General features: G+C 37.0%; 1 protein-coding gene across 2 annotated transcripts in view; it reads right to left on the bottom strand.

Annotated features, from left to right (window-relative positions):
- LOC149797062 (scavenger receptor cysteine-rich type 1 protein M130-like) overlaps positions 1 to 15765 on the bottom strand; it is a 156887-nt gene that overhangs the window by 114310 nt on the left and 26812 nt on the right. Inside the window, exons 3-5 of one of the 2 annotated variants that reach the window (XM_089961740.1) lie at positions 13180 to 13336; positions 8796 to 8965; positions 6836 to 6989 (exon numbers count right to left, since the gene is read on the bottom strand). In XM_089961740.1, the coding sequence (XP_089817866.1) occupies positions 6836 to 6989; positions 8796 to 8965; positions 13180 to 13336 (481 nt within the window). The remainder of the gene's footprint in view (positions 1 to 6835; positions 6990 to 8795; positions 8966 to 13179; positions 13337 to 15765) is intronic. The other variant, XM_089961741.1, reaches the window with a different exon arrangement.

Below are 15765 nucleotides of genomic sequence, written 5' to 3'. Positions count from 1 at the left end.
TCTTTGCCGAAAGGTACGACGTTGTGGCCATGGAACCTCTGAACACTGTGACAGTTTATTTGGAGGACGAACGAATGTCACACGCTTGCTGTACGACACGAACGAATCTCAAGAAGAAATAACACCTCGGAGTTTGTTCGCTGTGTCCTTGGGTGTGCAAATATTGTTGCCTTCCAACAGGACACCTCCAAACGTTGACATAACACATCGAAGTCGTACATATTCTTCAATACGAAGGATTGATCAAATGCAAGATCTTACCTCACTATGACTTGTACCATCCCGTTTTACCTCACCATTGCCATACCTGTGCTGAAACCTGTAACCAAGTCTAGCCTTTTTATGACGCTGTGGACGAACGTGCTTTGACAGGAATGTCGGTAATAATAGAATTGTTTCATGCTATAGATCTTAGATTTCACTTGTTAAAAGTGTACGTATTTATATATTCTGGTGACCGAATCGCGAAGTCCAAGATACATTCAAAGAAGAGTACTGTTCCATCAAAGGCATCACTTTAGACCACGTATAAAAGAGCGAAGGTAGACGCTAGTTTGCCAGTCATGCTGAATTGGTTGTTGGGAAAAATTGGCGCTAGGACCATGCTGACCCAAGATGGTGTATTTGACACATCCCTTTCAATACTATGCACTGGTGGACGACAAAGAATGAAAATGATTGTAACACGTGGACCTTGTTCGCGAAGATTTCAGTTTGGTCAATTACCAATAAGAATCAGAGTTTGCACCTCACAACGAATTCAGAAATTTCGTCATCGCAGTCTACGTGACAGTCAATACTCGCACAAAAATTTCACGAAGCTTTATACCTTTTAGGAGATCGTGTCCTGTACTTTGCCACGGACAGCTACATATATATTCACTACCCTGATAAACATCATCCAGAATGAATGACGATCGTTTAAGGGCACGGGCGGACGAACAACACAAAGACAAGATTTTGAGTTTTGCTAGCAAAGGTTCCAAAACGTATGGCTACCAATACTGAGATCCCCCGGATGAAATGCATACCAACTGCAAAGTCAAAGAATTGACCCTGAACTCTCAAAGAATTGGTAAACTTTGGCGTGCTGAAGGAAGATCTACAGTCGGGGAAGGGTCTACACTTTCACGTACCCTCCTTTGATCCGCACAAAAATGTCCGGTAACCAAGCCACCAAATCCTCAGTTGCCTTTTGGAAAAGTATCAAATCGTTTGCCAGAAACGAGTGCGAATTCCAGACAACAATGCTTTACCTTACGGATACCCCGGTATCACCCAGTATGAAAAGTGAAAACTTCCAAGACTAACACATCATTGTGGGAACAGATGAAGAGCTAGAAATTAAAATCCTTTCACACAGATACAAGCGAGCGATGGATTCAAGTTCGGGGATAAACTCGAGTTTGATGTTGCCTTGCTATACCCTGTCACTTCATCGATTCAGCACAACATGGTCGCTTCTCTACTCTTACTACTACCATAGAAAAATATGTTGTGCCTGTACCTTGCCTTTCTACTATCGAAAGCAATGCAATTTATTACCAGCTTACTTTCCTCTTTTCTGGCTTTCATAGACAACCTGACGCCTTGCGCGACCACCCTAATGATTTCATCCATGACTGTGCATACTACTGCAGATACTATAACCACCATAACAACATGAACTGTTAAAGAAGAATACACGTTGCATGTCGATTCCAAAAGTCAGGGCTGGATATGGTGAAGTGCTTGAGTTGTTTTATGTAACTTTACGAATGGGAGTATAAACACTTTGCTTACCAGGGACATGCCAGATGGTGTCCGTACTGTCACTGCCTTCCTTAAGGGACCACTGTACTATAAGTGTCTTTGCAGGTCTGCATACTATGTTATTTTATGAAAATAGATTAGCCAGAGGCCACCATTGGATATCATCATTTATTCACTGCCGCTTAGTACTGAAACCAAATTTGAAAAGGAATACTCAAATGTTGCCAAGAGATTTGCAAGAGAAGATCTACAAGGAAGTTTGGATGGACCTTGCAAGAGAAAAATCAATATTTATGACTATAACACTTTTATATCAACAAATTCACAAGAGGAAAATAAAAGAAGTAAACAAAGTTATTATATTTAGCTTAGTTACGACTTTGTTCCTCGGAGTAAACATCTTTGGAGAGATTTCATTTCGAAATAACAAAGGACATTCAGAAGTGGCCTGACATTAAACAACATTTTTCCAACCCTAAACATTTGACAGTGGAAGGAAGTCAATGACAGTATTCTGATCTTGGAAAATTATCAAAACCTTTTACAACATATGTTCCCATAGAATTCGGGACGACATTTGCTGTGTGTGTTAGTTAACATGTCTTGGGGATTTTGTTTTGCAGCTGATTCAATGTGAACTATTTACGAACAGTCACTGCAAAGTCATCATGACCACTGTATCTTTATATGTGCATGAGAGACTCGTTCTGTTAGAAGCATGGCGCTCTCATATCGATACTTCTCTATCTCTGTGAAGAAAAGATCCATGACGCATTATCGACTGTTCGTGCTTCCGAAGATGTGTGTGTTACGAATTTGTTTCACGAACACAAGAAACTGTGACGATAGAATCTAACACAGACGCAAATCAATGTCAGGACAGTACCGTCGTTCACATCGACACGAATAAAAAACATTCTGGGGCAAACATAAGAGACTGCCAAGCAACGAACATTACAGCGTGTCCCTAGAAATTCTAGGACAAAGAATAGTGATTACATAGACTTGTTTATATTCCGTTTTGGTCATTTTGATTGGTATCATATTGATATACTTAGTCATTCGTTTCTTGGCTATAAGATATATTTGTATTTTAAGTTTGTTGGAGAACCCATTACTCGTGTATGATAAGCATAAAATATATTGTAGTTGTTGTGCTGATGATGCTTCTGTTGTGAATAAACATGTTATTATATTTTTTGAAATGGTGTATGTTGTTTTTTATTGATAGACACCGTATGCATATACTCTTTGCCCTTTAAATCATTCTGAATCATGCTAACAACCTCGTCCCAAGAATCATATTAAATGTTTTCCATCGCGTCCGTGCTTGATACATATAACTAGTTACATATACTTACAGATTGATTTAAGTTTTGGAGATGGATGTACATTTTGTACTAGAAATTTAAACTTGGGTGATATACGTAAACGAAATTTCGAAACTGCAATGGACTAACCTAATTGCAAATGTGTCTAACACGTTACTGAGAAACAGTAACGCCCATCCGATAAACGGGATTGATTCGACATATATGTACGAACATAGTATTTCAACGTTTCGACTAAGAAAGTTTCGGTTGACGTTTGGGGGTCAAAGCTGAACATTCCCCAACCGTTCCTCACCCAAAATATTCCTATCCCTGCAGTGTAAGACACAAAATAAAGTCCAAGACCCGTGTATTTGAAGTTCCTAAATAAACGGAGGAGATGGTGAAAAAGCTGTACGTCAAGGAGAAACATTTCAGAAGGAAACAAAGAACGGTCTTTTAAATGGTTACTCTTAAAAGATATATTGTCACTCTTGTCAAAATTGTGCAATTTGTTTGTCTATGAGGCTTTGTGTGTTTGTGTATGTTTTCAAATCATACTTAAAACCCTTTTCCATCACACGTTTGCAATGTCTGTGTGTGTGTGTGTGTGTGTGTGTGTGTGTGTGTGTGCGTGTGTGTGTGTGTGGTGGAGTATTTAATGTTGTAGGTAAGTTCGAATAGTATGTTTGCGAGATTACGTCTGCTTTCAAACTCTACTAATTTCTTCTGGCAGTAGGTGTGGGTTTGGATTTGGTGGTATTGGATGGCATAGATAGTGTGATGCATAGTGTGTTTGTGAGACTTCATTTCATTATTCAAAACTCTATCCTAAAACAAAGCATTTTAGATAGTGTGCATCGGGTTATGGATGACAAAGATGGCGCGATGGATAGTATATTTGAGCGATTTCATCTCCTTTTTAGTCTGATAGTTGCTGAGGGTACACTAGACAAGGCGTTTTAGCTTGTGTATATGGGATTTTGGATGTAATAGGAGCGTTATTCATTCTGTCTTTTTACATCTGGATGTTGTTATAGGGACACTAGACAAAGCGTTTGGACAGTGAGAATGTTTGTTGAATAGCATGTTTTTTGGAATGTCATCTTTTTAAAACTCTACGCTAACACAAGGCGTTTTGGAAAGTACATATGGGGTGAGCGATGGTAGAGGTCATGTAATGGGTAGTATATTCTCGCATTACACGTAGTTTGTTTAAATGTCTTCCCTGTTTGGTATGGTAGTTGGTGTATGTAGCATACATACCTTTTAACAAAATGTCGAGTGTTACTGTATTGTATGACCTGCCCTGTAGGAAACTCTTATTGTAGTGCCAAAGCATTTGTTCCGAAAAATGTAACAATGGTTGACATATTTTCTCTCATTTGCTTTAGAAGTGCAATAGAGTAAAACTTTGTTTTGGTGCTGCTTTCCACGTCCTTGGATGATAACATCTTTGCAACATTGTAATCCCAAGGCGTATGCTGCCAAACAAAGGATCTCTTAAATTTGGGATATACAGTAAATATTACGGCAGTCAGTCGGCAACAAATATAACGCTACCTTTTTATGAAAGTGATGATGAATGAATGAAAACAATTGCCTAAGCACATTGTTCACGTAGAATGTATTGTTGTTTTCATAAACCCAATGTAAACTTATTAATTTATCACTGTCATATCGCTAACTAATAACATAATCAAAAATGGTGTCCTGGGCTTCGTTCTTTCACAATCGTCTAATCTCTCTCTCTCTCTCTCTCTCTCTCTCTCTCTCTCTCTTTATATATATATATATATATATATATATATATATATATATATATATACAGTACTATCACTTAATGCAGTAACAATAGTGTATGTCTGTGTGTCAATACTTTTATTTGAAACTCAAACTTAGTTACGCGTCCACCTTTAAACCCATATGCCTTTTTAGACTCCGTTCACCTATCTATCCATTAACACATTTCCATGTTCAGCCTATGGCCTCATTTAAAACTGGATTTCCTGTATTGCCCCAAGTGTCTTTCCCCATGTTAAGTAATCGTATTACCAAGAAGTATCTTTCCTATGAGTATGCCCCAAGAGCTTCTCATACGTTAATTTCCTCTATTGCCCCCAAGAATATCTCCAGTGGTAATTTCCCGTAATGCGCAAAATGTCCCGTTGCCCACCACTAATTCTCTAATATTACTGCTTCTGCATGATTATTACTTAGTTCTGAAAAGGTTACCTAAACAATCTATATAATGATTTACGTGTTGATATGGAGATATTTCAGTGGAGTACTAGAGTTAACTAATAGTACAGATAGTAGTACTAGTAGATGAACAATGCATCGCATTTGCTATTCATGCTTGCTTTCTCACATGAAATCATCACAGAGTTTTGTGGGTACGGGAGAAAGCTTGCCAGTAGCTTCCAGTGGGCCGATGGTTCTTCTCGGGGTTTTCTTGGGTTCCTCCTCCAGCAGTTAACGTCTGCGACATGATACCCCAGTACAAGACATCACTATAAACTGCGATACTGCAGACATCGTAGGAATATGACTGAAACATTCTTATCAAGCGCACACACACACACTTCTCCACCTGGTATACTGGCTGCCAGGTATAGCGCGTCATGTGCTGAAAATGGCGCTAAACCCTTCAACACAGCATCAAAGAGTTTTTATTTTTAATATACTTAGGATACCTCTATGGATTTTCTTGCACTGCTACATATCATGATGGTTGTGTAAGGGTATTAACTTTCATTTATTTTAGAATTTATTTGAGTAACTAAAATTACAAACTATATGTAGCCTCTGACCATTGCAAATATGACCGAATAAAACAATACTAAACTTACATCAATACCATGAAGTGCACATATTAAATTCGTTTTAGTGCGAGTATAATGTCCCTGTGCCCTGAAAATATAAAGCTTCAGGAGAGGAAAACAGCCCGTACTTTCTTGCAGTACATTATTTTATTTGTTTTTAGTCCATTTTATAGATATATGATTATTCATGTCACAAGTGTTCAAGAGTAGTCACTTACATTTAAATGACATAACTCCAAACTTATTATAAATAACTTTGTAAACTGCTATTATTCCCCTATATTCAGTCAAAACATTATAATTACTTCCTACATTAATTGCAAGATACTTTTCACAGTACTTAAAATATTTTAAATGGTTACGGTATGTTTAACCAATGCACATCTCTAAGCGAAGAGCTACATAAAGGGGTAAGAAGTTTCTTATATTAATCTGCGAAGCACGTCTTAGTTAAGGATTTTCTTCAGAGTATAGGTTTTCATAATACAGTATATATTCACATGCACTTATCACTTTTATCAAAACAGTATAGTATCCGTTATGATTCCATTAAAGTTGTTATTTTTAGTTTAACGCCATTTTTCAGCTTATGCTTGGCTATAAATGGAGGCCACCATAAGTGGTGGAGCAAGAACTCAGAAAAATTCCGGGAAGAACCATCGACCCACGGGAATTACTGGCAACTTTCATCACATACTTTCTCAGAGACTTGAACTCACACAGCCAGTGGTGGTCATGACTCCATTCAAGAATGACTTATACATTTATTTTGCGAATTTAAGACTAAATTTATATTACGATACGTTAGGGCTATTTACTTTACGATATATCTTAACTACACATGAATTTACATCTAAATCTTCCTCTATGTCATCTTGTTTATTTCTAAAATTAGAGAATAAAACAGAATACTAGCTGTACAGTTTAGAACGATGTATTTGGAATTACCCATTATGAAAACCAGCCATTCTACAAATAACTTTGGCTGCATTTTCATCAATATCAACAAGAGTTCCCCACATCCCGTCTGGACCTAGAATTTCAACTCTTCCCTCATGAGCGCCTCGTCGACCAGCAAGGCGAATATTTCGTACCACTGCATCTGAAATTAAATACATCCGAACCCTTTATTCAGTCCAAACTGAGAAAGGATGGAATAGTTTATTGAGATTTTAAAATATCAGATGTGTTTGTTTACTTTATGAATAACATGTCTTCTGACCTTATATACAACTTACATACTTGTTTGTCGTATTTTGAAAGGCATTAAAAAGGTCCTAATACTTGGAGGTCAAGGAGAGTAGACCAACTGTTGGTGGCATTGCGAATGATTTAATTAATCTATGCGACATTGATGGTATAGTTGCAGTATGCAGATCTGACTGATGACTGTATATATATATTCTATACTTTGGGTTTTGTTTAGATAGCAAAATACCAATTATCCTTAACTGACCAGGTGTAGGCTTTGGGTGCTCTGTGTGATCCTAGTGCTCATAGTCTATCTGCTTTACATCCTCCGTGTTGGCACAATTACTCATCTACCAGTTGTTTGTATTACTTGTCGATGTCAAATTGATTTGCGAGCGGACCCATCGCCATCGTTAGTCTCATGTTTGGCAGGAGTCACTAATAATCCATGTTCCCACATGGCTATTGTTTAAGCAACGCGAGTTCTCCCGTCGGTTGTGTGCGTTGATGTTAAAAGCCATGCCCACGTGTCGTCACTTCGACCACCTGGAGGTTAATCAACTTAAACTCTGAGCACAGGAAGTAGAGCCGCACAGAACTCAGAAATCATAGAGCTGATGTTAAAGCTGACGATACAAATGTTCAAGCTAACTTTGACTGAAAGAGACTGACTGAAGTTTTCCCTGGACAGGAATATTTATATTTCCGGCCGTAGAGTCTTACATCCAGATTGAGGTACTAAACACTAATTTATTGTTCCAACTGATGTTTCCACCACTTTAGGACATACTAATCAAACTTTTAAACAACAACATTTTATTTAGTTCATGTTCACAAAAGGCATGTCAAAAGATTCAGGTTCCACCAAAGATCTAATCCGCACGCATAAAATAGTCCGATCAAATTCATTTGAACCAGTCTGCATCTACAGTACATGCTCATCTCCGAGAAAGTGAAAAATTTATATAACCAAAGAGCAAAGCACTTCGCATGCTAACGTTAAACAGTTTAATTTTACTGCCGAATGTTACAGTTAAATGAGAAATACAAATTATACTAAGAGCAAGTTGTGATGTTCGCTGATGAGATTGCTTTCAGTGCTCTGAGTCTGAGGCAACCTGTGATAAGCTTTCATACGACAGCAACGATTACGAGGCTGCGGAGAAAAATGCCTAAATATTAACTCAGACCACAAATACGATTTTATTATCACTGAATTCGAACGTTCATAAACTGACTAAACCAATGATTGATCTCAAATAATTTCTCAAGATGAATATCGACTGCCAACACAGACAGGCAAAGTAAAATTAGTTTTGCTTCAACTACTGGTTCCGTTAAGACTTTTTCAATAAAATGGAATCTTTATTATTGAGTGCAATGTTGACAGTACATGCAAAAAATTAAATATTAGCCAAATTTGATCCTGCTTTCTCATCTTCTCATATCAATTAAGTTAAAATTGTGTAAGAATTAAATCACGTGTTTCTGCACCTGACATGATATTTAAAACATGCTTTCGGTATGCTTAAAAATAAATATATGATTCGAGGAGGGGATTTCAAATATGACAAACTTTATTGAATCAGCACGATTGTATAATTTATTTTACATTGCAATTGAAAATTATAATTCCTAGAGGGCTGGAATTTAACGTTTAAAGGGCATTTGCACGCAGGGAGAATGAGTACTTGCATAAAAAATAAATGATACACACCAAAACCGCAAGCTACCGCTGCATCCTCGTGATGTTTACAGTTATGAATTCCCCAGCCTGCTGATTTACAGTCCTCAAGATTTGTTTCGTTTCCGTAGCATGTAAGGTCATCTAGCCAAATTGTTTCAGAGCCCTGGCCAAAATAAGCGTTTGCGTATGCAAACACATAACTGTTCAATAAATAAATAAATAATCAAACAATAGTTTATTACATTTGATTTTAGTTTACTTTCTCTAAATCAGGAAGATGCAGAAAGGAACACGACTTTTTGGTGGCAACGCATCATATCAAAGTAATCATTCGTCATGTATAGCTCATAAGGAGATACCGTATTCAGCGAATACGTGCAAATATGAGCACATTTATTCTTTGCAGTATACACTATTGCAGAGATAAAGAATGGCTATTTTAATAACTTGTACGTAACATTTTAAGTATTGTTCAACTGTTTAACGTTTATAACACTTTACCACAGTACAGAATGTACTAGGCAGTTCAATCCTTTCTCGTTATCGCAACCTCTCCCCACCGAAAACAGACAGACAACCACCCTTGAAACCTTAGCTATCACACCCCACCAACAAAGAAAGAAGGAAAACCAAATATCAAGGAAACAAAACAAAAGCAAAAGAAGTTGCGATTTGTCCACATTCGACCGCCATTAAGGGCTTACAATCGTTATTGTACATGGAGAGCATCAAAGCGTTGACACTTTTTGCAAATTTCCACGACGACTTCATTAGGCTCTACCCTATTTCTTCTTTTTATATGAACACCTAGAACTGGTCATTTAGTCCATTAACGGCTTGTATGTTCATGCACGTGAAGGAAAGGTTAGAGGTGGTTATAATGTTATGCTGTATATCTTTCAGACACATTTCCGTTGTTATAGAGCGCAGATTATCGAACGATGGTCCTTGATTCATCCTTTGAAATCTAGTAGAGTTTTATAATAATTGGACATGCTATTATTTGAGATAATCATGCTTATTATTAGTATAAAGGCCGGCCTCCACAAAATCCAGTTTGGAAAAGTCAAAATTGCAATAAGAAATAACATTGGGGTCGTATTGATGCTTTCTATTTCACAGTTCGCTGGAATTATCCCCATGCCGTTGATCCAAACACATCTTGAACAGTTTCGTATGACCAAACGTCATAGCGCTTCAACAACATTTAACTTATTCAAATCAAAGGTCAAAACCGGTAGAATGTTTAATTTATTCGAACGTTTTTAGCGGCGACGACCCCAATAGTTGTAAAAGCGGCCGCCTGATGGGTTGTCGTAATAACATCCAGTACGGTACAATTCGCAAACGACCAGGCACCATGCATTGATTTACTCGCGCTGGTAAAGTCAGTCAAACATTTCCGATGTGTCTCTATGCAAAATAGAATATGATATCAAGTGTTTCACGCACACGTGAAGCAGGCAATATTAACATGGATTTGACAACATGACATGACACTCATTTCATTTCATACGCAGTGATGCACAATCTGTTTTTATATTTCGATAATAACGACTTGCACCATTACCTGAAGTGGTTAAATAATCCGAAACCGACAAACTCGCTACAAATATTTAATTCAACTATACCAATGCAAACACGGGTGGACGGGCCAATATACGGTCATCTGATTATTGAAGCGTTTCACTTACTTGCGGGAAGCAGCGTTTACTCAACGCCAACACCGCAAACACTTACCAATTTGGTAATAAAGTATTATTAACATTGCATAAAATGTCTATTAATATTTTCAGACGTTACTCATCTTGACTTGGCGTTGGTTTTGATTTGAGTAGGTCTGCATCCTAACAGGATTTTAGTGAGTTTAAAAGTCGGATTGATTTTGGCGTCAACCATAATAAACTTGTTATATTCGAAGACCACAAATGGAAAGCTGCGAATACCTGCAGTGGACATTCAATATATGGTTTCAAATTAATGACTAGGTGATTGATAACCTAATAAAGGATGATAAAATAAATAATGAGTACGTTCCATTTGTTTACGAATATCTGCTTAACAACGGGGTTGACGAACTCTTGTATACACGCTAAAATAATCATTTTCAGAATCAAAAAGAAATAGACCGTTGGAACCATCATCAAACGTGCAAAGACCCAATTCTTATTCCTCTGAGCCACGAAATGAGAAAACACTCAGATATTGTTTTTACAATGAGGGAGTGGCATGTACCGCTGAATCCACCACGGCTACCTTTTGCAATGAATATGGCAATCCAATTTTGACACAAATGATAAGAGAAAGATCTCGACAACTATTATTCAACGAGGACGATCTTGTCCGTGTAAAAGGTATTGAGCGAAGACGAGAACGCTCGTTTCAGACATTATTCAGTGGTGTAATTAGTGTGACTTCTATGAATGCGGCGATAGGCCAACATAACGCACAATCGCTGTAACGTTTTATATTACACAAGTAGGTATTATATATGTTTGCGTTACTGTTGTCATGAAAAAGAGCAATTGGTTAGAAATGTGTGTGTTTGTTCGGCGTTATGAAGGCCGGTCCGTCAACATTTATTCTAAGCGATCACATTGTTAATAAATAACTTTGGAAGATCTTAAAAATAAATCGAAACGGAACAGCAACTGCGGAATCAAATCATCAAGATAACAGCAACGATAATGAAATATGGAAGCGTTTGTGTGGTTGTAGATTGCATTTATTGGCTTACCGCCGCAGAATCTGATAGTCTTTGAGGGGCTGAAGTCACAACCACGGCAATCATCACAGGTGTAAAAATAGGGATTATTGTTGCGACTATATCAGAGGTAAACAGTTCCTCTGGTGGCTCTAGGAACTTAATTTCGATACAATTGCATTTGCATCGTAATGTTTATCATGAACCTATTGTGGCAACACAATGTAGTCTCAATACGAGTAGTATACGGCATGGCCGTATTCGAGAATGTTTTGGCGAAAATATAATATCACCGACAACTCAGAGCACAAATCAAGAACCAAGTCATCAGCTGCCAAACACAGGTAGCAGTTTTTCTTACAGTAAAAAATCAGAATAAATGTTTACCCATTTATACAGATCAGTGAAAAGTCGTTTACGTGACAAATACGCACAGATAATAAATCATTAAGGAACGAATCACTGATATGATCACACTAGCAAGCGTCTGAAAGTTTCGTAAAAATCATTAAAGTAAACCACTCCAGTTCACCCTTACATGGCTTTATTTACTTAGGTTTGGTCATTATATTTGTAGGCTTATTATTCCAAAGCGCTTGTACTTGCATGTGACAGTCACAGTGAAAACAATAAAGTCATTGGGTATTTAAGGCGTTAACCTGTATCAATGCTAAAATATTAAACATATATTAACAATTGCTCAATCTATTCAATCCTCACGCTCGACAATGGTAGAACAGTGGAGAATTCAATATGGGTCCCTCCTATTATGTACAATTAAACTACAACATATCGCTAACCGTTGATCACATCGAGACGATATTTCCGATGTTGTGTAAGTCATCGTACTGAATAATTTAGAGGCAAGTGATATGGTGGTCTTAGTTTTACCAGGGATCAAACGTATCTGCACTCCAATTTAAAAGGACAGATGGTGTGACAGTCACAGTGAAAACAATAAAGTCATTGGGTATTGAAGTCGTTAACCTGTATCAATACTAAAATATTAAACATATATTAATAATTACTCAATCTATTCAATCCTCACGCTCAACAATGGTAGAACAGTGATAAATTCAATATGGGGTTCCTTCTGTAACGTCAGAAGGACTCAAATTCCGGAAACTGTCGAAGTTTTGCACCATCTATATTTAATAGCTTGAAATGTACAATTAAACTGCAACATATAGCTAACCGTTGATCACATCGAGACGATATTTCCGATGTTGCGTAAGTCATCGTACTGAATAATTAAGAGGCAAGTGATATGGTGGTCTTAGTTTTACCTGGAATCAATCGTATCCGCACTCTAATATAAAAGGACAGATCATGTTCAAAGCAACTTTTACTGACCTATAACTCGACATCAAGCCGCTTTTATTTGCATGCAATTTAAGCCATGCTACTGAGCTCCTTGGCAATAGTGTGTGTCTGTCTGTTTGTGTGTGTGTGTGTGTGTGTGTGTCGAGAGAGAGAGACTATTACGCTAAAAAAAAACCATGATCTATTTGTACGAACAAAATCCCAACATTTCGATCGATAACAGAACAACTATAAGTAACCAGTGGGGATCACTTTTTCTGAAAAGACTGATCTCATAAATATACGGAAGAATGTCGTTAACACAAGCATTGTACTTTTTCCTTGTAAAAGGGGAGTGGGGAATGAAACAATCAGTTACAGCTTTCACTAATAATATAAATGGATTACCCGCTTGTAAATCCAAGCACTCTACAAACAACTCTAGCATCATTTACATCAAAGCTGTCATCGCATATGGTTCCCCAAGTGCTGCTTACATTTCGGATTTCGACCCGTCCCATAAAATGTGTTGATCCGTTTCCTGTTAGTCTAATGCTGAGCATTTCTGCAAATAAATTCATAACATTTCGACAAGAACATGCTAAGAACATATGCACATATACAGTCGATGGAAACAAATACACCATAACATTTATTTTTATTTCATATCTCCGAAATAGGTGAGTTTTTTGTATGTTCGACTGCAGTCAAAATAATGACAGCTACAACACGGATGGCTTGGTCAGCAACGAATATACCAACTAACAAGAGATCACATAACTGTACATGGAGCTGGACCTGAGTGTGTGTCAACTTGCAGTGGCTTCGCTTTATAATTCAAGAATAATGAGCAATTCATATGAGTTCACTCAAATTGGAGTTCAGAGCAAGATATTGTAAATGGATGGATGGATGGATAAGTGGATGGATAAATGGATGGATGGATAAGTGGATGGATAAATTGATGGATGGATAGAGGATGGATGGATATTGTTTAACGAAACAGCATCATTAGTAATGCTCTATAGTAATAAGTAAGATTAGGTATTCAGTAAAGAAACCAAGACAAAAGCAAACGCAGTAAAGGTTAAACAAACTAGAAGCAGTAGGGGTAGAGGTAATGTTACAATACAGAAAGATACTGCTACAAGCGTTCCTGATCTAAATGACGAAGAACAGTTGTACATCGAAACATACTGAAAGAAATTAAGCCCACACATAAAGAAGACTTTCAAAACTTAGTTAAATTTTTGGGTGAATAAATATTTATTTTAGCATTATTTTAGAAAGCATGCGAAAATGATGCAATTATATTTATTTGTTCCTCCGTGTGATAACAAAGAATGGAATTGGACGGCAGGGCTTGGAGTTTGAACATCGATCAAAGCTAATATATAAATAAGTAAAAACACTCAAAAACAGGTGCATTATTTGTTTGTCATTGTTGACCAGCTGGTATATTAAAATATTTTTCGAATACGTGGTTTACTGGCAGTTTTCATTTGGATACTTAATCCATAGACTAAATATTCACATTTGTATGCATCCTGGTAGTATTCAAACATGACTGAATTAATTATATTTGTGTGCATCGTTATAACGTGTAAGGATCAGAGAACACTTAAATCAAACTTTAAAATCACTAGACCATGCATATTTATATCTATTGCCAGAAATGTTCTTTCGTTTCACTATTAAATGCATGGATACGACAATATTTATCAACCACATACATTTATGTGTATAGCCATCTTGCGTAGGGATACTTGATGAGTTCTGCACGGTGCTTATGCACATATTTATTTATCACAATCTCGTGTAGGTTTCCACGAACACCGATATTAAAATAAGCTTATACTTTTTGAGTCGCTTTAACGTGTAGGAATAAGAGAACAATTCTCGACCATTGATATGCTTAGACGTTATCATCTCATGAAGGGCAGGTATGAGAAACCAACAATAAAATAATTATGGGCCATACACATGTTCGTGCACAATCATATCTAAGTGATACGAGAACAAAATCTGGACCAGTCCTTCTGTTGTATATCACCATTTCTCGCAGTGTGTGTGTGTGTGTGTGTGTGTGTGTGTGTGTGTGTGATTTGGATTTTTAACGTCTTATGTTACCTGTTTAGGCTCGAATAAACAGTAACACAAGAAAGAGTGAAAACAAGAAGCTTTAAAAATATAACAAATAATTTATTTCCCTGGAAAAATACTGTAAAAATACTGTAAAAAATATGAGAACTTACAGTTTCCAGAATCAAATCTAAAATTAATACAAGAACAATCGACGAATACACTTTTGCAGTCCTAATAATTATACGTTCTAATGATTCCAAGTTCGAATCCCGACGAAGATTACAAGATGGAAGGTGATGACGTATCGTGTAGCCTGTATTGTGTTGACGTCTACAGTTCCTTGTAAAACACAATAATGTATATTCCGGTCTTAGAAATCCAAACAGAATTTTCAGTAAGTGTCCTTGTTCAAGAATTCTGTATGAATGCAATAGTATTTCCAGAAAAACAAATTAATCTTTGACAGTCCAAATAATTTGGAGGAAAATGAACTAATAACTCAAAAATTCAAAAGTTCATTTCTGGTCACAACAGAAGAGAAGAACTTGGCATCAAGTGTTTAAAAGCCCTGGACTCTGACTCTCTCTCTCTCTCTCTCTCTCTCTCTCTCTCTCTCTCTTCCTCTCTCTCTCTCTCTCTCTCTCTCTCTCTCTCTCTCACAACATCACTTTTAATACTATGTATTTCGCAATTTCGGAAATGCGTAATTGGGAAATATATTGCGAAATAGAGGATGACGTGCTCATGTTTACATGTAGAAGTCGCATAGCTCCTGCATGTCCTTGATAAGAACCAATCATTTTACTCCTAGAAAGAGTTGTTTACTTGACCCTCAATCAAGGCCAAGAGCTAAGCCAAAAATAGAAACAAGTTTTTCTATTATTAGGTATATAAGTTAAAACTCAGGTC

Source organism: Sinohyriopsis cumingii, chromosome 6, assembly GCF_028554795.1.
Source record: "Sinohyriopsis cumingii isolate HCF-2022 chromosome 6, ASM2855479v2, whole genome shotgun sequence".
NCBI lineage: Eukaryota > Metazoa > Mollusca > Bivalvia > Unionida > Unionidae > Sinohyriopsis > Sinohyriopsis cumingii.
The sequence above is the reverse complement of the archived record's forward strand: the minus strand, read 5'-3'. Positions and strand labels throughout refer to the sequence as shown.